Source organism: Oryzias melastigma, linkage group LG9, assembly GCF_002922805.2.
Source record: "Oryzias melastigma strain HK-1 linkage group LG9, ASM292280v2, whole genome shotgun sequence".
Classification (NCBI taxonomy): Eukaryota; Metazoa; Chordata; class Actinopteri; order Beloniformes; family Adrianichthyidae; genus Oryzias; species Oryzias melastigma.
The window spans coordinates 15,116,912-15,144,855 of record NC_050520.1 but is presented as its reverse complement, the minus strand read 5'-3'; the positions used below and the strand labels follow the sequence as shown (position 1 = coordinate 15,144,855).

Below are 27,944 nucleotides of genomic sequence, written 5' to 3'. Positions count from 1 at the left end.
AAAATGAATGCTATTTCAAGGTCTATTTTAAAATGCCTTTTGTCAAGGTTGTGATGTATAAATAAAGTTAGAAAAACTGTTGACAGCACTTTACCGGAAGTGGCCTGGTACTGCTCATGCGCTTTACAGATCGCTACAGATCCGGATAATGACGAGCCAGCCTGACAGTTTACTCATCACAACATTACCAACAGGGCGTTTCGAGCAATGTTCAGAAGCAGTAGCTGCTTCACTTATCTTGGAATGGGTCCACCCTGATCGTAACAGCCTTTCCCTTTCATTCAGGTTCGTTCCGTTGTGATATTTTGAAGCACAGTGTTGCGTAGAAGATACATTTCTTTGGCTAGGGTTGCTTTGTGCTCTATATTTAGCCTTAGTGTTAGCGTACAGACCTGTTAGCCTGCGGCCGTTAATGAGTGACTAGTCCAGCAGGTGCAGTGTCCACTAGCTTGTTCTATATCGCCTGATTTAAAAATATAACACAAATAATAATAATAAACAACAATAAAGTACATATCCGAGTTTCCTTTAGTTGTAGTGGTACATTTGATAGCAGTTATGCTATGTAGCAGGGATGTTTTGAAAATGCATTTTGGGATGTGTAAAAAGAGCTGCAATTCTATAGATACTAGCTAGTGGTCAAATCTGTCCAGTGAAAGCCTCATAACTGATTTTACGACAGTATGGCCTTTCTTGTGGCAGTACCCCACTAACATGAATCAGGGCGTGACCTGTCTAGTCTATCATACTCGGCTAAATTCAGAAAAGTTAGATTAGCTTAAGCTATAACCTTAAAGTACTCTCTAGTTAAATATATATTTATACTATGTTTATGACACTTGTGTGTGAAAGTTATAAACAACAGGGTCACAAAAAGAAGATATAAACCGGTTTGTCTGTCTCTTAATCTTATCTCTCCTGATTGTTGCTCCTGTTTTGCTCTAATCTTAATGGCTTTAATACTATAAACCACTGACATCATTTGGTGGCTAAATGACAAGATGTTTATTTATGCATGCATTCTATTCAAAACTTGATCTTAAGTTATAGCTCATTTTCATGTGGACATCTGAGACCTTGGACAACCTCATTGTTATCTGTAAAGTCAGTCATGAAGCACTCTTTGTGTGAGATTAGTTCCTTTCCTGCACAGTCAACATTAGCCATCTGGCGGGTGCAGCTTCCACACTGGTCTCATACTTTGAGACTGCGTACAGACAGTAATCTAGCAGGGGAGAAAAAAAAAATCTTTTGTGTCTGTATTGTGTCTTTATCACTTACCCATCCAATTCAGCACAATTAAATAATGGTTGTTTAACCACAATGAAAATGTTCCCATTAAATGGTAAATAAATGATTGAAAATGTTGCTTTTGCAAAGCAAATACACACAGGTCACCAAATGTCTGAAGCATATTTATAGATCGGTGCATTCAAAGCTTGGGACAGTTAAGCTTTATTGTCAGCAGGTTTTGGCTTAGTTGTGAGTCTGGCTATGGCTGGAGTGCAGTTGGAACTCATTTAACAACTGGAAAAAAGGTTAACAAGGCTTGTTTGTGAATGTTAAAGATTATTGTACTCACCCATCTGCTGTCTTTCTCCTGCAGGCAACATGACATTTTAAGCTGCTGAAAATGAACAAACCCAAAATGGCCTCAGAAAAAGGGTGAGTTGATATATATACACACATGGAGGAATGTTTGTGTAAATTTGTTTTTCCGTTGCAAGAACATTTTTTTTTTAACTTAAAACCTTTCTTTTCTATATAAGGGCTTGTTCCTTTCTGCTCTGCTGAGTTCTGTCGGTATTCTCTGTCTACCACTTGCCCTTGTTGTAACAACTGACCCGTAATCTCCTGTTTCCACTGGACTGTCAGGAAGCTAATATTATTAGCAAAGGATGGGTCACTGAACCAGAAATAGTGAAGCCCTGAGGCCATAGCCTTAGCACTCAGTTTAAAGGGGAAAAAAGAAGCTTTTAAGTTAGACTTCATTTGTTTTTACATAAAAATTGTCCATTTTAATTGTTGTTGGCCTTCCACTCACTGTGTCTGAATATGAGAGAACACGTTTTGTTCTTTGGCATCAGTTAGTGCTGTCTGCCACTCATCAACTAAAAACAATCTGTCCTTCTCTGGACACGAAGTTCATTCAGTCTCTAGCTATGCTATTATGTAACTTCTCATAAAGATAACAGTGTTTATGCTCATTCCTCCAGTGTTCCCAGTAACTCCAGTCTACTCATGCTTCTGGACCAAATAGAGAGAATGAACGGGGAGGCCATGCTCAGGGATGCTGAACTGGCCAGACATGTCACTGCAAAAATCCTTCATCTCATACAGACACAAGGTGAGAACACAAGCAGAAATGTTAATGTGCATTTGAGGTGATTAACAACAAAAATGCTCCTATTCTTTGGATTGATTAGTTTATTTTTGTCTCATCTTAAGATGATCAGAAGACTTTATTTAGCAGTAATTAAAAGCATTTACAGTATTAAAAGTTCACTGTAAATATTTTTGTCATTGTTTTTTTCTCTCGTTTCCTGTCAATAATTTAATTGCAGGTTTACATTAAATACTGAAAAATAATAATAAAAAATCTCTGTAGAAGTGTTAAAAATATAGATGTTTAGCTGTTTTTTACTAAAAATGAAATGAAGATTGGGTCAACTGGCAGGATTTCTGATTTCTAGCTTAAGAAATAACTTCGAAACACCCCTTTTTTTCTTCTTATAAGTGAATTTATAGTTTGTTTTTTAAGAAATGTTTCAAGTGATATTTTTTTAGTTTTTTCACTGTAAAAATAAAAGCTGACCAAAGGTGTGTTTCTAAGGCAGAAAAATGTGTTTTTGTAAAAACTTTCATTACACCTGATTTATATTTTTTCTACTTATTCCACTAGAAAGGGAACATATTTATGAGGGCAAACAGACGATTAAGAAAAAATGTAAAAATGCTGTCTTTTATACGTTGTAGAATGCTTTTATAAGTTTTGTGGTTGTTAAATGGTAACCTTTAAAAAAATGACAAGTGATTTTTCTTTTTTTTTTTCTCTCAAACAACTTTAATGTTTATTTCCATGTGTCTTCCGGACATGAGCACATAATTGAACTCTAAATTTTACTTGTAGTCCAAATAAAAAAAATTAACATAAAGAGCCGCTATAACTCTATAAATAATGGTTTGTATATAGCTTAGTTTTGTTAGAAGCAACTTTTTCTCATGCAGCATAACTTGCCTTATTTTTTTTTTTTACTGTGCATTATAATTGTTTTAACTAATATAAATACTTAGCTTTAAAATTGTGTTTTGTCTGTGAAACAGTAAATGGATACAGCTTGGTGTAACATTAGCCAAGGTATGGATATCCTAAGTTACTTTTCAGGACTAGTTTGGTGAAGATGATCTGATAGTGCGGGAAGACACAGTGTCTAACAAGTGCTTAACACTCTGAAGCAGCAGTGTGTTCCTGTAAGTAAGACAAGTTTGATATTTAATCCTGAGGTCTTTATTGTAGAAGGAAATTGCTTTACCTTAGACTCTCTCAGATGAAAGTTGTGTTTTTAATGTGTTCTCGTAGCATTTTTCTCATGATGGAGGACTTATATGAAGTATTTAAGATTAAACCTGTGTTTATGAGTTTTTCTTTATTTAAATCAATAGGAGAAGATGAAAATGTGCTTTTTGAAAAGGCTCATGTTTGTGATGCAGCAACTGCTATGGGAGGGCCAAAGTCTCTCTTCTCCGCACCTGCATCCACTTACAGACATTAACGTCTTGATTTTCCGTGTCCGGTCTGCCATCTGGATCAAAAATGTACAGCTGGATAGATCTGATCTATCCAGATCTGATCTTGCTGTTTTTTTTTTTTTGTTTTTTTTTTTGCTATGCTAATGTTAGCCTGGGCTTGCGAGGTGCTTTTAGGTTGCGGGAAAGAGTGTAAACAAAGGAATGCTGGGAAATTAGTGAGGCTAACTCCCACGCCAACAGTCTACAACCCAGAGGCGAATTTCTTATCAACTATTGCTGCTCTGCAGACGATATGTCTAAACATGATACAACCTTTTTAACTTTGTCTAATAACTTCATTATTATAATTAAAGATCACTGGGAACGATTTTACAATAGAAATATAGTTAGTGTTGAACTTTAAACTTGGATTACCAAACAAATAAGATGTAAATTATTCTAATGTGAGCTATTTTGGAAATCAGTACCATAATTTACTGAAGTGGTGAAATTAAAAAAAATATATATTTTTCTGCTTCTGGAAGTTTCACATTTTGCACTTTTCTTAGTTTAAAAACTGAATAAAATACAAGTTACTGTTGCTCTGTGGTTTACAATTTTTTGTTTTTTCCTTTGATTCTAATAGTTAAAGAACCACATTAAAAACCAATTAAGAAGATTCAGGGCACAGATGTGTTTTTTCTTAGTGTAACCTATTTTTAAATTGACGTCTTATTTTAATGAATTAATCCACCTGTACACTGGTCCTTGTGGGAACTTTGGAATTTTCTCAGTCATTCTTTTTCCACTTGCGTGCATGTATTGAATTACCTTTGAACTTCCTCTCATGTAAACTGTCTGGATCCTCATCTTCCCCTCTGTCCGTAATTCGGTTCTTCCCCTGTCTTCAAAGTGAAGTTAATCTGTTATGACTGATGAGGACAGTGGAAAAGCTGCTGTCTGTAACTCTATCAATCATGATAAACAGCTGTTCCTCTCTCATCTACTGCTCAGCTGTCTGTCAGAGCCCTGCCTGCAGCCTCAACTTGAAATGTGCATGAGTATGACGCTGGTTAGGGAGCGGGGAGGGCTGGCTGACCCTGGTCACAGTAACTATACACTCCTGGAGGATTTCGCTGTACTCGTGTCTCAAGTTCAGAGCGGAGGGGCTTATGAGGCAGTAAAGTGATACCTCAAGGAAGAACAAGGGAAAGCCAGCACTTGTAAGCAGAGAGGTCATAAACCCAGATCAGGTGAACACACACAGATGGATAAATAAATAAAGTTGTGCCACTGTTTTGTGCAGGATGAGTGAAATTGTAAAATCTTATCTTACCTTATTTGTCCACTCTTACATGAGTTGTGTATCCCTTTATATTCCCATCCACATAAAGATATGGATCAGTTGCCAGTGTTCTGTCTGTGGTTGTGTTTTTGGAAGTGTGCAAGGGGAGGAGCTTAACGCCAGGATCAGCGTGCTGGCACATGGTGGAAGAGTGGGCGTATTGGGTTTGAGCAGTTGACGAGATTGCTTCTTTCCTTACAGGGATGGAGACATACTAGTGAAGTTTTGAAAGTGATTTACCTTTTGGCCGCACATACTCTAGCTGGTCAAAGTGAAGGCTTTTGATTTATAGCAGAAACTTAAGTTTCCAGACTGAAAGTAAAGGTGACATTTCGGAAAACAAGATATCTCTTTAGTCAAAGACTTTTGTTTTGAGATGGAGTATCGCTACAGCAGGAGATATTATCGATCTGAGTTCTCCTCAGACCCTCCAGGTAGGATGAAGAAAGGATTCAATAGTTGCATGAAGCTATGCCATACCTGGCTGTAAAAGGTTTGCACTGCATAGACGTTTGAGCCGCATTTGTCTGTAAGACTTTCTTGATTTTCAAATATTAAAGATTGAAGAAGCTGAGGGTATATATATATATATAAGGAAAATAGTTCAAATGCAATGCAGCCTTCAGAGTGCATATGTCAAAAAAGTTAAATTAACTTATAAATCTGCACAGTTCTATTATTTTTTATAATGTTTAATTTTTATGAGCGGAAGTATCATTACATTTTATGCGGGTCAAAAAAGTGCCATGATCTGAATGTTGTAAGAGATTACTGCTACTCAACAAATGCCCTCCCGCAAGTGTTTATATGGGTTTCATGGTCATTTTCTCCAACTTGCATAGTGTTTAGTGCAAAAAGACTGCACACACACACACTCTATTAGATTTGATCTATAATTTACTTCTGGCAACATTTTGGGTGACAGATCAGAAGTCGTAAGAGCTGCTCATTTGACACTTTTCATCCTTCACACGCAGCTGCTAATGACGCATGAAGCACTAAACACAAAGTCTGCAAATAGTATAAGATCTCCTTTGAGTAATATCATCTTCTAGGTGGATTTTTTTTTATTAGGTTACAATTTCAAAAGTTTGTTTTAACAACTTTTCTCCATCTTTTGGGATTTGCCATGGCTTCTAAATAGTCAAAAAGTTGCATATAAAGTATTTGATCTGCTTCTTTTTTTTTTTTTTTTGCTTGGTATACAATTTGTCAGGAATCGGTTGTCTTTTAATTTAAAATTAAAATATTTGGTTAAAAAGTGGTCAAATTTGAAAGAAAAAATAAATCAGTTTTTCTCCTCCATATTATTTAGGTCTTGTTTGGAATGCTTTCAAAAGCTGCAACACATTTTAGCATGATCTTTGAAATCAATAAAGCATTGAAAAACAGATTTCTGCATAAAGAGACAATGGATTAATGATGTTCTTAACCGGGAATGAAGTCAGACTCTCTCTTTGTCTGCTGTAACACGAGCTTCTATCTCTCTGTTTTGTGTTGTGGCAACTGACATGGTTGCAGCGCATGTTGTTGCAAATCCAAGTTCTCCCCAGGCAGTTAGAAGCATTTATGTAGAGGCTTACTTCACAGCTTCATCCTTCAAAAGCAACCAAACAAGACAGATGATACAAGAATCAATAATGTACTTTGGTGTGAAATAGAAGGACTGACAAACGCCTGCAGGACCGTAGTTTCCGTATTTCCTCAGTTTGATTTATTCTCCTAGATGCAGCCGCAAACCAGATACTTCTTGGATCTATTGCAAATCGTAAAAATCTTGCAGTTTTGGTTTGATGATTTCCAGAAAAATAAAACTAACAGCTCACTGTTGCTAAAATATTTGCATTATTTATGTTTCTGATCAGATTTACTTTGTGGTGTGTTGCAGAGAAGAGTGGACGGGAGATTATGTCCAAGGGCAGCGGAATGGAGGTCATCCTGGCTTCACTGGAGGTAAACTCATGCATCAAAATAACTTCTTACAGTAGATCATTAAAAGTCGGTGTAGAATATAATAACACAGTCATTCCCAAATGTTGGTATAAGAAGCTGTTGAGGTACATGGGAAGTGAGTCCTCACTTTTTATTGTGTGTGTACTCCCCTCTAATGTTCTGCCAAAAAACTGCACTGGAAATACATGGGCGTGACCTTCCCAAGTGGCAGACACTTGACTGTCAGATCTGCCTTCAAACATGCAGAGCAAGACGAGAACTATAAAAGAAAAATCCCTACCACCATCCATGGTTGTTTTACTATGAGTTTGTGGAACTGGGATGTTAACAGAAATGGAGAGATTCCACATGTCAACATTTGATGATTTTTGGGACCAAAAACTGACCAAAAAGTAGATTTGTTAACATTTTGGTTTGACAAAATTGAAAACAAATACAGAGGAAGACTTTTTTTGTCTGAAATAACTTTTCTATTACTATCAAGAAAGCTAATCTAATGTTCATGTTTGCCACACAACAGATATTTATTATCAATCTTTTGCTAGTATTTAAAAAAGCAAATCCGATATTAAAAATTGTAATTATTAAAATAAATTAAATGAATAATTTAGTGGTATGGAATAGTCAACAGTGCAGCTTTTAGTTTCTTATTTATAGACACTAACGAAGAGTCTTGGTAACAGGAGGTATGTGGTTGAGACCGACATGTCCCGGGGGGGTACGCGGCTTGAAAACGCTTTTGGAACCGCTGTAATGCAGCACCGTCAGAAAGAACTATGGCAGGAAATAGTCAGCGTTGCTTCATAAAAGACTTTTTCTGCTTTTCTATCTGAAGATGAGAGGAGAAAATAGGTTTTTTTTCATTTTTATACTCCTTTTACCAAGAAGAAAAATATATTTTTGAAATACTATTAAGGTTTATCTCTCATTGAGCTGACAAAAAATCTTCAGAGGAATTTTGTTTCTGAACAAAATTTAAATATATTGTTTTAAAAATCAAATTGTACTTTTAATATGAATCAAATAATGCCTCAAGATTTCACCTTTAGACATAAGAGAGTCCATCCTTTTTTCCTTTAGTATAAATGATAGATTATATGATAGCTATATTTATTAGTAAGTTGAAGAAAGAAAGTTTTTCTTAACCAGTATATTGTTTTTGACTTTGACAGAACTGCAGGGACGTTCAGACCACCTTAAACATCCTCTACATTCTAACTGAGTTGCTGTCTGTGGGTAAGTGGACTTTTCCTTCATTTTTCAAAGTATAACCTCCTACCTAAAATCTATCAGTTTATTGATTTGATTTAAACATCTCTAATAGTTATCTCTTTATCTGTCTCTCTTTTATATTATTCCCATCAGAATGTATTGGTGCCTAAATGATTAGAATGTGATTGTTTTAAGTCATTCTGTCCCATTTATGCTGTAAATGTCATTGTTTTTTGTCATAGGCAGAGGCCACAGGGTGGAAGTGTTTATTTCCAAAGGAGGAACAGGAATTTTATTCCAGATTCTGATTTCTGCTAGTAAAGAGTCGCCTCCCAGCGTAGAGCTCATGCTTCAGCTTCATTCCCTTCTGGCAAAGGTTGGACCTAAAGGTATGGTTATTGGAAGGAGTTTTTTTTTTATCAGATTGAATATATGCAGCAGATAGCTAATTAAGCTAATTTTATTTGTAAAGACTATCAGATAAAATCCGAGGTTCAGGATATAATGGATATTAAAAATCTGTTCTATTCTCTCTGTAAATCACCTCTTCTGTAAAAGTAAATGTTTGGCTGAGGTTTTTATATTGATAACACTGACCTGATTTAAAAGAATAAATAATTTCTATAGAGTTGAACATGCTCACACAGCCTTCCAGCACCTGTTTTCACAGTTGCACATAAAAGAAGCAAACAGTCATGTGAAAAAATTAGGAAAGCCTGTACATTTCCTCACATATTTGGATACAAACACATTTCATATCACTTACTGATTGATCCAAGTGATTTAACTTGACTTATTTAAAACTTTTTATGAAATGCAATTTCAAAAGAATGTAGCATCTGCTTATGTTTAACTTTAGACACTTCACTTTTACGGGACTGGTAAATGCCACACAAAAGTGTCTCATTTCAGACAAAGGAGCTAAAATAGCTAACAGGAGGTCCAAACTTTGACCTCCATTAAAATAGGAATTTTTGTCAGGATCTTTTTTTCTATTAGTAGAATAATATTATTGTTTTAGTCCAATTTTTTTTTTATAAATCACTTTCTCTTTTATACATTTTTCAGAATAAGATTGAACATTGATATCTGATTTTTTTTAAGACAGTTGATTATTTAATGTGGATGTTCTAATTTCTTCACACAACTGTACTTTCTTAATCAATTATGATGCTAATCATTTGTTTTTGTTGTATCTCAGATTTTATAAAATCAGCTTAAAGTTGTCTGTATACACAAGAAACTATAGTTAAAGTTTGGTAAAGTTCACATCTTTCGTACTATCTCAGATTTGACTGCAGAACACATATATTGTAAGAGCTTAACATGACTGTGTAGTAAAGGCCACTTGCTGTCACAGTAGAAACTGGTAATGATAGTTCAATCTGTGAGATAAGACAAAAAATCCAGTCAGCTCCTGTTCTGTGGTCAATTATTTTGTGGCGATGTTAGAAGTTTAAACTTAATGAAGTTAATATTTAAAGTGATTGAATGCAATAAATTATCATTATATGGCAGGTTTAATTTATATTTAAGTCAACAAGCAGTTTATCTCATCTCACAGTTGATTTTATATATACTATATATAGTTATTATACCACTTTATAACAGTATCAAAGTCCAAAGTTCTTTACATTAAATGAAGAAAATGAAAAATAAATTGAGCAAAATAAGAGCAGAAATTAAAAATCATATAAATGGCAAGATAAAAATACAATGTTATAAAATGAGAGTGCCTTTTAATACTTAGTAGTTTGTAACATATTATTTTTGCATATATTTCATAAAATTGTTTTTTTTTAGGAAAATCCAGTCAAAACACAAATACATGGAGCACATGTTTGTATTATTTTGCTTCGCACTCATTTGCAGTATTCTTGTTTTCAGACCGGAGGTTTGGAGTGAAGGCTCGCTTGAGTGGAGCGCTGAACGTCACTGTCAACCTGATAAAACAAAATCTGCAAAACACCAAACTGCTTCTGCCCTGTCTGCACGTTCTTAGGGTTTACTCTTCCAACTGTAAGTTGCAATGCATGCTTCAAAGTGCTGCAGCAGATTCAATTTAAAATCCATGAAATATTTTCAAGTTTTAAGTATTAAAGTTGTTTTGTTTTTTTTTAATTCTGACATTTTATCCTTTTTCTTTTTGTAAAGTGGTAAACGCCATGTCATTGGGCAAGATTGAAGGAGTAGAACTCATGTTCAAGATTATTGGACCGTACAGCAAGAAAAATACCAGTCTACTCAAGTGAGTGTCCTCTATTTATTCCAGTGATTTTTATGAGCAGCGCATTAACCGATGCTGTCCACAGGTGGCCTCTCCATGGGCTTTTTTGATAGGCTGCTTTAGCACCTGTCATCAGCTCTTGTTTGACAGACCATATAACCTGTTTGCCTTGTTTTAAAATCAACAGGGTAGCTCTGGACGCACTGGGAGCTCTGCTCAAATCCAGTGAGTAATTTGCCTATTAGCTCTAAGTTATTTATTTCTTTTTTTAGCCCATAGTGGTCCTTTGTTAGTGAAGCTTGCGTGCAATATTGCTCACCTCTTCCTCTTCTCATCCTCATCTTTAAAATCAACATTTCTGCTCTGAGGCAAAAGCTATTCTTGACTTTTTTTTTGCAAGAATTTTTACGTTTTTAAACCTCCATCTGTCCAGTAAATGCTGTCAAAGCTTTTACTGCTTTCATCTTCATACACTATTCCTTTTGTTTTCCCCCATCTCACAGCCGTGAAGTTTTTATTTTTTGCCCAATTTATCTGCTTCTTTGTTCCTCTTTCTAGAAACGAATGCTCGCCGTGCAGTGGACGGTGGCTATGTGGCTGTCCTGCTGGCTCTGTACCAGGATTGGCATCGCAACGACACGCGATGTCGTCACATTTTGATTCGGAAGGGGCTCCTGGTCTGCCTTCGGAACGTTACTAACATCAAACTGGGTAGGAAGGCTTTCATAGATGCTGACGGCATGAGGATTCTGCTCAACTCGTCTACCGTAAGTGTGAAACCTGCATTGAGCTGAGAAGAATCTCGCAGAGACATCAACCACTGTTTGTGGTTATGTTGGTAGGAGTGTCTCCCAGTGCGGACTCTGGATCCTCTTGTTAACACGTCGAGTCTCATCATGAGGAAGTGCTTTCCTAAGAACCGTTTGCCTCTGCCGACCATCAAGTCCGCCTTCCACTTCCAGCTCCCTCACATACCTGCCGGAGGTCCCGTGGCGCAGCTGTACAGCCATCCTCCCGGGGGTTAGAGCACCAAACGCATTTATTAACATACACACACCGTTTCAGACAGTGTTCCCAATATATTGCAGTTCATATTAGCACAGTAAAGACACTCTGCTATCAGCATCAATGCCATGTAAACACAGAAAGTATAGCTTATATATATTCCTGGACCAATTCAGCGGTTAATGACATCACTGTTGACGCTGCTGCACACAATGTGCCTTTCAGGAAAAACAAGTCATCAGCTCAGCAACAAGGTCTTAAAGAAGGGTAAGACGTACGTAATCCTCAGACTACAGATTCACTCATTTTTCTTTCTCATTCCCTTTACTTCATTTGGTAACGTCACTAAACCAACAGTACTAAAGTTTTGCTTTATAGTACTTTTTGTGTTTATCATTAAGCACACAAATATATACATTCATTTATTTAATCTCTATCTTTTTATGAAAAAAACATTCCCTTTATGTAAAACTTTATTCATACTTGAATTTTGAACAAACATTTCTTGTCTTTCGTAGCTTTAAGAGTTACTTTGGAGTTCAGAGCTAAACAGAAGCTTTATAACAGTAGTTTAGTACCAGTCTCAATCAGTTGAAGACTGCTTCCATTGACATGATGTTGTCTTGTCCATATTGTAATGTCTTCAGTTCTTTTTACATTTTTACGTCTTAATTTTGCACAAAATGTCTATTTTCTTCAGCATCATCCATCTGAGTCGTGCTTGCATCTTTTCGTTACATTTCTTCTTCTTTACTCAAGTTGGGTTTGATGAGGTTCGTCAGGGATGTATTTGTCTAGTTATCTCCCAGATCCTCACACACTTTGAATAATGTCCAGACTGTCGTCGGGGTGAGGGGAGGTCAGTAACATTTGCATTTCTTTTTCTTGTGTGTCCAGTTGATGATGTGGTGGATGACAGCGATGATAATGAGGAGGCGGAGGCTGATACAGACACTGAGAATGACGAAGATGAGAAGGACAACTGTATGCTGGTACATACTCTCACACGACCCATTCCAAAACGATGTGATAGTATTCTTAATCCTACTCTTAATTGCACTTTATTTAATTGCCATCACAGCATACCAGTCCACATTTAGCATGCTCTTGTTACAGTGGTAATCAGTTTAGTAGGTTAAGCTCCGTTTGTTCACACACAGAAAGGGCAGCTGATGTTACACTTCCTCTGTGGTTTCTCTTTCAGAATGACGACATAGAAACAGACCTTAACAAGCTTTATCCCAAAAGGAGCCTTTGCCGTCCTTTCGAGGATCTAAAGGTCTATGAGAGATTCTTCTTAGAGCTGTCCGAAGACTTTCAGGTAATAATTTCTGATGTGGTTCTGTTTTCTCATGCAGTTTAAGACCCATTATGTTCTTGTAACATTTTTCTGATAATGGAGGACATATAACAAGAAAATTAATCTTGAAATCTCATCGTTGAGTATTTCTTCATTCAAATTGTGGTGAACCGGGACCAGGCAAAAAAATGCAGTTTGAAAAAGCTTGTTGGTGTGACGTAGATGCTACAGAAACTCTAGAGAAACAATGTCCTAGGAAATGACACAGAATTCAGTAAATCTCTGAAGGATTTTTTTTCCAACCGTAGATCTTTTTAAACTAAAGGTAATCTGTAGATCTTTTGGTGTTGCACAGCATTTTAGGGAATTAAATTGGCTGATCCCACTGACTGAACTGTGACACAGCCGATTCAGTAGGAGGATCGACTAATCTGTACTTTCTTGGCTACATTTTTCCAGAGGGTCAATTTGGTTAATGCAGGGTTGTGAACCTCCAATCCCTTAGTGTTCTGCAGATTTTCTTTAAATATCCCTGTCCTATGTTGTGCTCACGACTTTGATCACCCCAGAATCTGCATGGGGTGGTTAGTTAAAAAACAAACAAGACATTGGTCTTTTGCGATTTACGTTTTACACCAGCACCTTAAAATTACTCTTTTATTCAAATTAGAATGCTAAAGGATAACTTCGAAAGAATATCCATATAGTGAGCCACTGTTATTGCTTTATCTTGTATTTTGATTCTGATAAAAAATACATTTGCTTTCATTGGTTTAAGTTTGTTTTTTCAGCCTAAGAGCAATATTACAATCGTACAGCAGTCCAAAACTATCAACACATTCTTCTCATAATGCAGTATCTCACAATTACCTACTGTTGATTGTGTTGATCCCACAGGGATACACCCTTAAGGGCCCAAAGAGTACTAATTCCATGCCTTCATCGGCTTCCCCATCATCCTTGTCAGCATCAGCTCGCTCCCCTCGACCAGTCACAGTGCCCTCTGCTCAAACTCAGCCACCAAATGACATTCCCATACCAAGTTCTCAGGAGGATCGCAGCTCTACCAAAGGTCATGGAACCCAGCCGTCTTCATCTGCTCTCACGTCGACCCCCTCTCCTCCTTTAACCCCTCTAGACCTGGACAACATCCACCTGAGCAAAGGTAAAAAAGAGGAGGCCAGTAGTCCTTCTGATGGGGATAGAGTGATAGAAAAGGAACTAGTTAGTCCATTTGAGTGTGTCTCTTTGGAGGAGAAGGAAGATCTCAATGCGGATGCCTCTGAAAGAGTCAGACAGGAAGGGTCTCCAATCAATGCCACCAGACACATACAGTCCCCTTTGCTTTTGGGGGGTATCCCTACTCTTCGGGTCGGAAGTGGAGGCAGTAACTTAGGTTCAGATTGTGGCTCAGAGGGGGCTGACGAAGAAGGAGGGGAGGGGGCCGTGCTGGAAGTGCCAGACACTGCTCGCCTTCTCCCACTGCACAATCCAGACTTGTATGTGGAGATGGTGAAGGAGACCTGCTCAGTCCCGCAGTACGCAGAAGTGGCTTACCCAGACTACTTTGGTCACGTGGCACCAACATTCAAGGAGCCTCTTCTGGAGAGACTTTACGGGGTGCAGAGGTAAGACCATTTTTATGTCAATGATGATGGTTAATCCATGATGATGGTTAGATATGTTATATGTGGGTCTGATTTTATAGGTCCAAGATTTTCCAGGACATTGAGAGGTTGATTCATCCAAATGACATCTTGGATAAAGTGGTTTATGATCTTGATATTCCCAAGTAAGTCTTTTCACTCAAACCTTTTATTGTCCTTTTATTGTATAGATGTTAATAGTTGGTTTTGCTGCCGTTGCTTTAATATTGTTTTTATTCTTAGTAGTACTTCCTGAACCCTTTATTTATTTATTGTTCTATTTTTTTTAGTTGTCCTTTGGTTAAAGACGAAGGGGAATCGCTGAAGTTCAACTCTCAGTTTGAATCTGGCAACCTCAGAAAGGCAATTCGAGTTAGGAAGTAAGTAAGAAGGATCGCCTGTTCTAGTAATTCAATGAGTTTTCCAAATAGACATCATGCATAATCCAATCGACTTTATTACAGCAACTGACATCTAAAAGTTATAATCAATTTTCACTTTGTTCTGCACATGTCTTACCATAATTATAACCAACAGAGTTTATAAGTCAGTATGGATTACAAGGAATTAATTAACGTAATTCTATCCTCTGATATTTCTCCAGGTATGAGTACGATCTCGTCCTGAATGCCGATATAAACAGCAATCACTACCATCAGTGGTTTTATTTTGAAGTGAGCGGCATGCGAGTTGGAGTTACTTACCGCTTCAACATCATCAACTGTGAGAAGTCAAACAGCCAGTTCAACTACGGTGAGATAAAGTAACTACCTGACAGGAGCAGACTAATGAGTTCCCGACAGAGGAAGTCATTGTCTGTCTCCATGATAATTTATTCAAAGTGAGAAATAATGAATTGCAACAGGTTTCATGTGACAGAACACTGCATAATTTTAGTACGTCTTTTGTGTTTGTGTGCAGGCATGCAGGTGCTGATGTACTCTGTGCAAGAGGCCATCAGTGGCCGGCCTTGTTGGGTCAGAACAGGAACCGACATCTGCTACTACAAGTAAGTTTTTACATTTGTTAAAGGGAAGAAGTCTTAAAAAGATTATAATTAATCCTGTAGAATAAAATAGAAGCTCTATTAATCCAGAAGGAAATGTAAGAGCGGCCTGCTGCTTGCAATCACCACTCAAACATAACAACAAATAAAATAATAAAAACCTAAAAACTATAAAAATCTATTTAAAAAGTAAAAATATTAATTAAAATTATAAATCCATAATATATCCAGAAATCAAAACCCAATACAATAAAAACCATAAATATTCAAACATTAAAATTCAATAAGGTTGTCTTGATGTTTAGTCAGGGAGTTGTACTGTCTTATTACACGAGGGACAAAAGACCTCCTCAGTCTGTCTGTGCTGAGCTGCAGAGCTTTGGGTCAGGAAGGACATCTGTTCCAAAATTGAAACCAAATCATATGCAAATTTTTGGGTGATTCACTGTGGCAGCAGTACCTGAAGGAAAGAAGGTTCATTTCTGTAATCCTGCAGAATGAGGGGCCAGCATAAATGAAATCTACTCCCTACTTGGAAAGACTTTTTAGACATATAGAAATATTAAAAGTAGGGCTGTCAACAATTACGCATGCGACTAATTAAAAACAATTAACGCGTCAAAATGTATTAATGCTGATTAATTACACACCACGAAGCAACAGTCTTCCACCACTTCAGGCTTTCAACAGCGTGCATTAATTTCTGATAATGCTTACTTTGTCGGGCATTATCCCACTTATAACATGGTTCTTTACAAAAATAATAAATATTCAATACATTTTTTGGTACATTATTCTTTTTCACAAAAGGCAGGCTATTTGATAGGTAATGTGGCCCGTTATCATGGTAATACGGCAATGCGTCGCTAAGTTGTAGTGATATTGACTGCAGCAGTAAAGCTAAGCGATACAAATGCTGATCGCCCCGATACGTTCAATAAAGCTTCAGTTCAGAAAGTTCACCTCTTACCGTTTGTTTTTGTCCAGATCATGAAGGATAAGTTTGTTTTGAAGAAGTCTGCACATAAAGAACATTGTGACCCTTTTTTAGACGTGCATCCACACCCAGCAGCCAATCAGAATGGAGTATTCACCCGGACTATTTAAAGTGCAAAAACACAATGTTTGTTTCTTATGGCTGTATGTCAGCATCTTTGCAGACATAAAAGTCTTTAGAGTTCTGCTTATCTTACTGTTGATGTTTTGTACACACAAGTTACACTTCTGAGTTAACACTTTATAAATGTAAACATTTTAAACAATAAAAATAGGAAACATTTTCTCTCTGGCCTGTTTTTGTACAAAAGCTGCATATTGTTGTCATATAACATTTGCCTAGTAAAACATTGCAATTAATTGTGATTAATCACAACCCAAAAGTGATTTATCTGATTATTTTTTTTAATTGATTGACAGCACTAATTAAAAGCAACTTTTTTGTTTCCAACCTGTGTTGTAATATAAGAGCTACAACTTAATATTTTTTAAAAAACACCACTCTTTGGTCATTTAGTGTAATTAAAAATGTGCTTTAATGTTACTATAATGTATAACAAGTATTTTCTCTTGTTTTAACTAGAATATTTAATAAAAGTAAATGAATCAGCTATTAAAAGTGTCTTTTACTTCATTAGGAATTACTTTGCAAGGAGTTCCATTGCAGCTGGTGGACAGAAAGGAAAGTCTTATTACACGCTGACCTTCAGCACGAGCTTCAGCCACAAGGATGACGTCTGCTACTTTGCCTATCACTACCCTTACACGTTCTCCACTCTTAAGGTACTAGTGTTTACATTTTGAATTTTGAGTTTTTGTAGTCTGATAACTTCACTATTTTGCTTCCCAAAAAATCTCATAGTCTGAATGAAAAATGTGGATTACACAATGATTAGTTGTATAAAAACATTATTGTAAAGAGTGAAAAGAGAGGCTACAACAAATGCATGTTGCTCATTAGCCTTTGTAGCAGAGAGCTAATCAGTTGCTGTTTGCATCCAGATGCACCTTTCCAAACTGGAGGATTTGAGGACACCTCAGATTTACCTGAGACAGGATGTACTGTGTGAAACGCTGGGAGGAAACCACTGCCCGCTCCTCACAATCACTGCCATGCCCGAGTCCAAGTCCAGTAACCACATCTATCAGTTTCGTAAGGAAATTGCATCTACACACATATCAGTCTCACACACTTTTTAATCTCTGCAGGCTTTTCATTTTTTTGTACAAAAATCTTAAAAAATAATGCACTTTTGTAGAAACGTGTATACAAACAAGAAAAGAATTAAAATACTTTATGGATTTATCTGAACTTTTGGCATGTAGAGACTTTTTAATTGTTTTATCCAATCTGAATTTAATGGAAAGTAATATTGATTGCGCAGGGTAAAAGTTAAGAAAATAAATTGAAGCACATATCATTAAAAAAAATTACAGCAAAATGATTTATCCAAAGATGTGAAACAAAAACAAAATAGCTCCAGGTTTAGATAGCAACACAATGAATAACATCTAAACCTGTGATTTTTAGTTATTTTAAAGAGAAATCAAAACTACAGAATAATAATGTATTATTAGATTCAGTATGTTGTCTAAAACATGTAAAAGTTCACTTAATGCTTAATTTAATTCTTCGGGTGTGTTTATGTTCTACGTCTTTTTCTGCCGGCCTTTCAGGGAATCGCCCATTGATCTTCTTGTCAGCCAGAGTACACCCTGGAGAGACTAATGCCAGCTGGGTGATGAAAGGCACGCTGGAGTTTCTGATGGGCACTAGCACTCTGGCAGCCAGCCTGAGAGAGGCGTACATCTTCAAGATCGTCCCCATGCTCAACCCCGATGGAGTTATTAACGGAAAGTGAGTCGCAAATGTTCAAGGAAACCTTAACAAGCTCTAGCTATTTCCAGTACTTTACATGGAGTTATATTTATTGCATGAAATGTTGTCGTGATAAGTTCTTCAGTTGAAGTTTCTGCAACCCTTTCTTCATCTTCTGTTTTCCTCCAGTCATCGTTGCTCTCTGAGTGGAGAGGATTTGAATCGCCAATGGCAGAGCCCCAACCCTGAGCTCCACCCCACCATCTACCATACTAAGAGCCTGCTGCAGTATCTTGCACACATACAAAGGGCACCGCTGGTAGGACTTCTAATTACCTGAACTGAAATTACTTTAGACCATTTTTCACTTTGGTACATCGTTTTCCATTAACCTTTTGCTAACGACAGTGCCATTTCTTTCGCTTAGCTGGGCAATTTTTTCCGCTGCATGCCCATGTTATTTAACATCTATTACAGCCTCATGACATTAATGCTTCCACAGCTAAACATAACCCTCTGATAGCCACTGTTGTACATTCTAAGTTGTATATTACTTTAATAGATTTCTTCATGAAAGATGGAGAATACACAACAGACGTATAATGATGCCTTTGTCTTAAAGCAATTACAACAATTGCTGTTTTATACTCTTGATATTGCAGTCCTTAACTTGATTTCAAGTCTTTTACTTTAACTGCTGAAACTCTAGTTGCTGTATAACACCTTGTAAAATACACAAAAAACAGGCTCATGAAAAACAAGAAAAGGTTTAATATATTTTGTCAGTCAATTCAAAAATCGAATTTGTATTTCATATAAAATCATGACACAAAATCTGAAACTTTCCAAGGCGATATTTCTTGAGCGTTTCATGAATATAGGTTACAAGCAATGAAAGTCTGAATGTCGGTGTCTCAAATATTAAAAAATTGTAACTGAGAGGACCTACTCCAATCATTCCCAGTGGTCTTTTAATTATGATTATGCCGTTTTTAGCCAAAATAAAAAAAACTGTCATTTTTTAGGACATAGTTTCTTCAGAGTGGCAGGAGCTCTTTGGAAATTCGCCTCTGAGTTGTAGGGTTGGGCACTGAAATTCTGTTCCAAGTAGGAAACGTTATGATTTATGTGGTTTTACCGAAACCGAAAGAAGCTGCTGCAATCAGCTCCTCATTTTGGTGCCGAGTTTCAGTTAAGGTCTATTCGTCTCAACCAGGACATGTCAACCACTTCTACTTTGTTCAGTACATTGAAGTTCTAGCCTAATCTTTTGCCTTTCCTGTAATAGTGGGCGGGCTCATATAAGACCGACGACGGGCCGAGCGTCAGATGTCTGGATGCATTTCACAGCAGGTCACAGAAGTTTGAAAAGTCGCTGCATCGCATCAGCCAATCGGGAACTCTGCCTTGGGCATGTGACGTTTTCAGTGACCAGCGGGTATACTAATCCAAAACGAGCCTTTTGTCCAGAACTTCCATCCATTTCCTTAACACACTAGAGCCACGGGGGTTTGTTAGAGCTCATCTCCGGCAACTGTTGGGTGAAGGCGGGATGCACTCGGGATAGATCGCCAGACTGTCGGAGCGCGGGGTTCTCTGGCTGTAGCCAGCCTCCCGGACTTCAGCGGGGCTCGCTCGCTCAACACACCGCCAAACAGTGGAGCCGGGTCTACCTGCTCGTGTCTCCTGATCTGTGACGTCTTTCTTATTTTTCTAATTTTTATAAATTCGCTGCGTGGCAACAGAGGGGCGGGCCACTGCTTTGCGGCTCGGAAGTTAGGGAGCCCTTCAGTTTTGAGACAGATGTCAATGGATCTAGTTGTCATCTACAAGAAGATGTATTGGAATGGAGCGAAGCAGGGAGGGTATGGCTTCTATGTCACAGCTACAAGCTTTTACAAACTGAATTTTTGTCTGCTCCTGAATAAAAAAAATAATCAGAAATGCACTTTTAAGATTCATTTTCTTTATGTCCCTCATCATGAGAAAAATACCACAAGAAATGTTACATTTTCTTTGGAGTGGGTCTTCAATAAAGAATCAAGTGTAAGAAAAAGGTGTGATTAAAGAAAGACTGGCAACAAAGCTGCAGCCAGTAATTCATGCAAAAGGAGGCCTAACCAGTTGATGAATGCAAAGCAGTCAACATACATTTTGGAAGCCTGACATTTGTGCTCCTTTTCTCATGGGTCTGATGTGACTTTCTATTTTATGTTTTAGGCTTTATTATCTATTAACAAACATCATAGTTTTAAGAAAAAAATATTTATACATATGTATAATGTGAAAAAGAATATTTTTTCTCATTCTAATGATGTTTTTGAGATGTACTTGTGACCTCTGCTTCTCTTGTTTGTGTTAATGTGTTGTGTTCATGGATTTGCAGGTGTTCTGCGATTACCACGGTCATTCTAGAAAGAAGAATGTCTTCATGTACGGCTGCAGTCTGAAGGAGACCGTCTGGCAGTCCAACATCAGCGCTACCTCCAGTGACTTACAGGAGGATCTCGGGTACAGGGTGAGCTACGAACACATTTTCTTACACGTGAACACAAAAAAAGCAACTCAAATGTGGCGTCTTCTGTTCAAAATGTTTCTGGAAAACTGTGCAGCCAGTTAGCTTGTATTGTATAGATGTTATTATTATTTCAGCTATGGGAAAGAGTTTCCAACTGTACGTCTAACTTGTCAGGCTGGCTATACCTGACATTTGCATTTTTTGTTGGTAATCCGATCTCATGCAAACACATCCAAGAGAGAAGCTTCACACCTTGTGTTAAACATTGTTATCACTTCAAGACTTTAGTGTCTCAATAAGTGTTTAAAGCTCCAGGTTTTTTATAACCAGATCTGCAAAAATGTAGAGGAAAAAAACTCACCAGTAAAGCAATAACCACCGTACCAACTTTTAAAACATATTTTTCAGTCACTTCCTAAGATCCTGTCTGAGATTGCTCCAGCCTTCAGCATGGCCAGCAGCAGTTTTGTCGTGGAGCGCTCCAAAGAGTCAACCGCCCGTGTGGTTGTTTGGAGAGAGATTGGAGTGCAGCGCAGCTATACCATGGAGAGCACGCTGTGCGGCTGTGACCAAGGGAAATATAAGGTAAGAGTATCTAGCATTGGGTTATTTCAGTAACTTATACGTAAGTCTGTTTTCTGTAATCACTTTCTTTTAGCTCTAAATCTTGTAGAAGATGAAACTAAATCTGCTGTTTGTCATTAGGTTGTTAACCACTTTTCCACTAGGTGGAGCTCTAAGGCTTTCTATTTTCTAACCAAAATTTTAATTAAAGCTCTTTCTGCTGGTTGCTCTTAGCTAAATTGTCTTTCTTTCTTCTATATGTCTGTAATTCTTAGTCCTTGTTGATTTTATTTTATATTACTGAATTCTTTTAGTTTTACTATTTAATAAATCTGGAAATCTTTGCTCAGAATGTTAGTCTATATGTTCAAATTGTTCCTAAATCTGCTCTGGAGAAAATGTGACATAAAAGTTTGTTGTGTTAACATGTAAGTTTATTCAGTTTAATGTTTTTTTGACATCACTAATTGTATTTTTATGTCACCAGTTGTTGATTTGTCTTTAAAAGAGTTTATGATTGTTTTTCTTGCAAAAGAAATATCTTTACTTTTGGAAATGATCAACAGTTATTAAAAACTGACTAGCTTTTAACAATCGTTAAACTTTGCAGAAGCAAAAGAAAATCATCATTTCCAAAACCAATATTTGTTTAGAATAATTTTTGCCAAAAAATATCTACTTTACTTAAAAGCTCAGATTTAATTCATACAAGTTTGCTTAGTTTTTCCTTTTAAATCTAAATTTGATTTAAGGAATCAAAATAACACTTTTAAAACATTTTTTTTGTTTAGCTGCATTATGTCTATTATGTTGTCTTGAAATGTGGAATACAAGACAGTGGGTCTGTGGTGTCAGAGATTAAGCGACCGTTTTCTTTCTTTTTTCCTTTTGCTCATCACACCATTTAATTTTAGACTGGACTTTCATTAAAAAAAAGTAATGAATGCTTTAAACTTTTTTTCATTTGTTATCAAATATTTTTACTCTATTATTTGGGTGGTATAATCCCGAGATTAAATGGAAGTGGCAATTCTGTGATCAATTAAGATAAGTTTCCATCCCCCGCGGGATTTCACAGTCAATTATTTTGCTAGTATGAAAGCCTAAACGATATTTATATAAAAATTTGGTGAAGTTTAAAATCATTTGAGCTTGTTTTTTTCCTATATTTTCCTTCCCCAATAGCCCTCTCACAGCATTTAAGACTTTGGGTGATTTTCAGATAATTTGTGGTGATTAGTGATCCTGGTTCACACAATTTGCATAGATTGGAATTTACCCTTAAAGATACAACTTCTGCTTAGTTATGCTTTTATTAAGAGCTTTTTTCCCCTTGGAAATGTGTTAACCCTTAAAGGTGTTGCCAAGATGAGCAAACTTTTAGAACATTTGCTTTTTTGTTTAGTGTGTTAATGCAAAACACTTAAATCAAAACTTAAAGTAGGTTAGCAACTCCTGTCTCCTATTTTATTTTATTAATAATAATGCTTCTACTAAACAAAAACGAGATGTTAATAGAGCTAAATATGTCAGGTTTAACTTTTTATCTAAAGTTTTATTGACTAACATTGTAGATCTCATAAAAAACTAGAATATTAGCAGCAGATGGAGTTTGAACAGTTTGCTGTTGTGTTTTACATGTTCTCTGTAGGGTTACCAGATCGGTACCAGAGAGCTGGAAGAGATGGGCGCTCAGTTCTGTGTGGCCCTCCTGAGGCTGAAGAGGTTGATCGGGTTTCGCAATCACCAACATGGGTGGGATTTGGACAACGACGTGATAACCATCCCAGCAAAAACCGTGAGGTATGCTTCAATACGAACCACATCTCATCTGAAGAGTTACTTCTTATTAACAAAAAACAACTTATCTTTAAAGATATATATTGTATTGTAATTGACTTTTTTTCATATTAAAATTCTGATTATTGTTGGTGACTTCACAGCAAAACTTGTTTATTTAAAGGTTCACTTGCTACACAAAATGTTTTGTCTATAAATCAAACCAGAGTTTATAAGGCACATGTTATTCTGTTCTTCTTCTAAACTATAATGTTGTCCAAACACAAAGTGAGCACCTATACTCATGGTCTCACATCTCAAGATCCAAGTTTAATGTCAGAAGCTGGCCTCATACTTAAATCCACTTAATGCAAGCAAATCTCTTTCTGCCTTCATCTCTCCCTCCTCTTCTTACTAACCTACTGTACTCTCATCCTGATATATTCATTTATTTTTTATGTGTCTGATCATTAGGGAACTCCAAAAGTGTTTGTATGAGTACCTTCTGGGATTGGCTGCTCTCATCCTGGATTTATGGTTTTATGCTTTTGGCTCTCTATTGTAGCACTTACCATTTAAAAGGTCATACACACAATGATTATGGCCCTGGGGAGGCTTCTCTCAGTGTTTGTAAATGGGTAGATTCAAGCATGAGTTTGTTTTTTGTGTTGGATTGAGAAAAAGGGAGAAAAGAGGCGATGTTTTTTGTTTAGATGTGAATGAGGGTAGTTGAGCACATGTACTACTGGACGTCAAAGTGGCTGGCTGCAGCTGGTGAAGTGTGACGGTTTAAACCGGTCTGATATTGCCTTAATGGCCGGTAATAATCGTCGTATGACTTCCACAAGTGCATCAGACGACACTCTGTTCACTCATGTCATCGCACACAAACACACGCTTTACTGTACACATACTGACGGACAATTTCTGATAATCTGCAGATCTTTCTGGTGCGCACACACCGCGGGGAGCTCATTGTCTGACCCCCCTGATCAACTGTCTCCCTAGGATCACATTTCAGACCATTAACACCATTAAAAACCCACTAAAGCCACTAAAACCTCAAAGAACCAGCAACCATTTAACCATTAAGACCCATAGGGAAAAAAAAGTCTCTCTGGTGAGAGCTTAAAAGCTCTGTTTAATATTCTTGTGATCACAAAATAAACAATATTTTTGTCATTTTTAACAAATAAAATCATTTCTGATATTTACCAGTAGGCAACAAATAGGCAAACAACTAATTGACTATAAAAAATTGTCTTTGCGTTTTTTTGTCATTTTAAATGACTATAATAATGATTTTAATAACCACCAGCTACGAAGTCATTTGTATCTCGGAGCACAACAGGAAGTCTTGGAGGCGTTATTGCCCTTCCTCAACCATAGAAGAAGAGTGATACAAAGTTACATTTCACGGCAGCTCCGCAGTCATGCACTAGCACACGTGTTAAAGTGTATTTTATTGTTATGAATGGTCCGATGTTATTTCTGACTTGTATAATTTTGACACAATATGTATTTTATTGAAATTAAAATATTGAAAGTTCTTTATGGTTGAAGTTAATTTGTTCTGGAATAATATTCCTGTCTTTTTATTATTCATAGTTGTGTTAAAAAGTTACATTTATAAAGTTTTCTAAACTTAGTTTGATAAATGTTTATCCCGTTCGACCTGTGAACTAAGGTGTGTTTTGTGATTGAGTTTGACACCCCTCCACTAGCACCTGAAACGGATGCATCCCACAGTATTGGCATCTTCCTCACTGTCCTCGACATCTTCATCGAGGTCGTCTTTACTCACATTTTATTATTACAGAATGGATGTTCTCTCCATCATCGTGCTATAATTAGAGCGATCAGCTACCACAAAATTTGAGTATGAATATTTTCAACATCCAACATCTCTGGTTTTTAATTTTTATAAATATAGTGGAGTCAAATAAAACCAAACCAATAAAAAAAAAGTAGTTTTTAGCTCTAAAATGCAGAATAATGGTGGATTTTAAGTTTATAAACTGAAAATAATTTGAATGTGCAGTCCTACATTCACCGGAAGTACATATATCTTCAAAATAGTGTTGGTGAAGTCACCGTTTTTAAAGTAAAACTAACTAGTTTGTTTTTTTAGCTGAAGAAAATAAGACTAAAGTTCTGTTTACTGACAGAAGGTCTGAGAAAACTAATTTGCTTTGACACTCCAGTGTTTTCATATTTCTGTAATTCTTTCTTATACATTCTTTAAATAAAAATTGTACATCAACTAATGTACACAATAATTATTGACTAATCAAAAAAAAATACTAGGTGAATAATCAACTAGTAAAATAATCATTGGTGGCAGCCCTATTTACCAGTCTACTGAAGCGTGTTTGATGAACAGAAGGATAACCAAGACTGATTTTTAGCTGTTAGCGTAACCCCTCGTCCACCACCACGGTAAAGATAACATGATCCTAATCTGTGACCGTTCTTTCAGATTGTCCCTTCGTTTTGTTCTCTCAGCAGTAGCCCAACCACCTATGTGATGGAAGAAGACGAGCCGTCCTTCCTGGAGGCCATCGACTACAGCGCTGAAAGCAACGACGAAGACGCCGAGCCTGAAAACGAGCTTGCTGACGAAGCTCAGGAGAATCTCGACCAGCTATCCGACTAGCGCGGACCTTAAGCTCACAGCTAGCCAGTGCCTGTTCCAAGTTGATAACAAAGCATTGGAGTTCACAGCAGGAGTTGTGAGAACCTTCACCTCTCACTTTTGTCTGGTGACTGAATAGTCTCCCACACTGTTTGCTCTTTTCCCACTTCTTCTGTAGGCCGGCTCAGTGGCCCACTGCTTTTCCTGAATGTGCAAACTCCACTTGCCTTTTTCTTCACCCAAATTCACAACTGTAAGAATCGGGGTGTTTCAGTGAATGTTTTCACCTTTCACTATCACGCTTCACAGACCCCCACTTCTCATATATAAGGACAGACTTTCAAGTAACTGAAGGAATGTAGTTTTCCTCACTTAAACTACACAAAACCAACTTTCTTTGGTTCTTGGTAGAACATTACTGATATGAATATTATGTAGTCGTGCTGTTTTGCACTTTTGAGCAGTCCTCCTCGCCTCCTCTAAAATATCTCCATCCTTTACCACGGTGCAATCACTCGCTATTTGCCTTTGTCCGTCTATGAATGAAACTGTAGATCACACGAATGTAAAACCTTCACGTCTTTTTCAGCTCTTCAAATACAGATGCAAACCTTTGTTACAAACTTCTGCCTTCACAAGCAGCGGTTCCATATTTAGATGGGGTTTCTCGTATCCACGTATCGTATCGTCAGTGTTACCACACAGTATTCTAAAGCTATGAACAAAACGCATGAGCTGCTGAAAGCAGAAAACACCTTTACACCTCTACTGATAGCAACCAGAGTGTTGGTAAAATTCACTTTACATGTCAAAAAAATGTCACCTGATTGCTGTTCAATAATGATACTGGAATTTTCCTTTGCTCCTCTGTGTACATTTGTGGACTTGCTTTAAGCAGATGGCGCCTTGTATGATAAGAACGACATAATTTGGATTTTTCTTTTTATGAACATTTGTTTGTGGAGCATATGGATTTCTTTTTTTAGTTCAGGGTGGATCTTTAATGTTTGTATTTGAACCATTCTCCGTATGTTTGAGCAAAACGCTCACAAAAGTCTATTCCATTATTCGGCTAAACTGAACCTCTCAGAATTTCTTCTTTCAATTTGATTATCCTGCCTTGCTCTTCAGTCTTTCCAATCATTTTCCCTCCTCTTCCTCTGTCCTTTCGTTTTATTTTTTTTTCCCTATTTTGCTTTTAAACATCTCACAAAACCAAGGTGATCACTGTTACAAATGCACATGCAAGTCTGGTAGAGATGTAAAATGTTTATGAGAGTCATGTCGACACATAATTTTAATATTTGATGTGCATATTTATGTTTGTGAAGCCGTTTGTGTTGCAACCTTGTGCTTGAAAAGTTTTTATTTTGCTTTTGGTTTTAATCTTGTTTTAGGTTGTTGGTGTGGCTACCAAAATGTGAGGCTACATGGAGGAGTGAAGCTTTAGGAAATAAAATGTGAACAAAGAAAACTGCCACTTGGTTTCCCTTTTTTCTTTCCTAAATTTGTAGTGTTGAACATGATGTGTTTTTTTTAAGGTAGCACTAAAGGTTTTGTAAAGCCTCTGTTGAATGAAAGTTAGATCCAGACGTTTTATTTAACTTTATTCAGCAGTTTTTTCGCTCAAAAGTCCAAAGTATTTGACAAAGACTATTATTAAAAAAAGTGAGTATCTGTAATGCTGTCGGTTCCTAAAACATGCATGACTTGCAAAAATGTGAAAGTGTTTAATAAAGACGTTTAGATCTGGATTTGAAATTTCATTTGTTGGCAAAAGTGCCAGAAATGTCATTCTTTTAGAAAATTTTTGTTTTTTTTGTTAATTCCCCATTAGCACATACAGAGATGGACAAAACGAGGCCGTGATGTCACACATAAAAAACGCCATACCTCAGGTTCCATCGCAATGAAGTCATTTCAGTCACCATTTTTCTTCAGTATTGATTTCGTCATTTTGAGACTAGACGATCTCAGTAAGCAGTGATTGGTCCGATTCGGTCTGAGTCATCGTTTCTATGGTAACCACTGTGGCTAATCAGGAGTGAGTTTGTTTGAAAGCCACACCTCTTCCACTGACAGTGGGCTCAGGGAGAATCTGTCAATCAAAGGTTTCAAGGTGGGGGCCAGCGGGGACCACATACTCCTATTGAGACATCTGATTGTCTAGTTTATAACTATAACTTGTGATAAAGAACATGATAAAAAGA

At 37.0% G+C, this 27,944-nt stretch overlaps 1 protein-coding gene across 6 annotated transcripts; it reads left to right on the top strand.

Annotated features, from left to right (window-relative positions):
- The first annotated feature begins 117 nt into the window (after window positions 1–117).
- Window positions 118–27,488, top strand: agtpbp1 (ATP/GTP binding protein 1). Of its 6 annotated transcripts, XR_002919581.2 has the most exons (28): window positions 119–285; window positions 1,607–1,665; window positions 2,217–2,347; window positions 6,963–7,027; window positions 8,200–8,263; window positions 8,482–8,628; window positions 10,127–10,258; window positions 10,394–10,487; window positions 10,654–10,691; window positions 11,025–11,233; window positions 11,309–11,486; window positions 11,697–11,738; window positions 12,369–12,463; window positions 12,676–12,792; window positions 13,669–14,399; window positions 14,480–14,563; window positions 14,708–14,797; window positions 15,022–15,170; window positions 15,339–15,426; window positions 17,058–17,202; window positions 17,422–17,572; window positions 18,097–18,277; window positions 18,428–18,557; window positions 20,625–20,756; window positions 21,165–21,341; window positions 22,972–23,123; window positions 25,605–25,831; window positions 27,132–27,488. XR_002919581.2 is itself a non-coding variant. In XM_024274919.2 (27 exons), the coding sequence occupies exons 2-27, from the start codon at window positions 1,634–1,636 to the stop codon at window positions 25,753–25,755; spliced, it is 3,702 nt and encodes a 1,233-aa protein (XP_024130687.1). In that variant the 5' UTR covers window positions 118–285; window positions 1,607–1,633; the 3' UTR covers window positions 25,756–27,488. The 6 variants fall into 6 exon arrangements, 5 of the variants coding, with proteins under 5 accessions (XP_024130687.1, XP_024130690.1, XP_024130686.1 ...); XM_024274919.2 differs by having other exon boundaries at window positions 118–285; window positions 25,608–27,488; XM_024274918.2 differs by having other exon boundaries at window positions 25,605–27,488.
- The last annotated feature ends 456 nt before the right edge of the window (window positions 27,489–27,944 follow it).

What these genes read in the sequence shown, in the direction of transcription:
- agtpbp1 (XM_024274918.2), top strand. Translation starts at nt 1,634, where the DNA reads ATGAACAAACCCAAAATGGCCTCAGAAAAAGG. An exon ending in AAACAGCCAGTTCAACTACG is followed by an intron (nt 15,171 to 15,338) that starts GTGAGATAAAGT and finishes GTTTGTGTGCAG; the next exon opens with GCATGCAGGTGCTGATGTAC. An exon ending in AGGAGGATCTCGGGTACAGG is followed by an intron (nt 20,757 to 21,164) that starts GTGAGCTACGAA and finishes CATATTTTTCAG; the next exon opens with TCACTTCCTAAGATCCTGTC.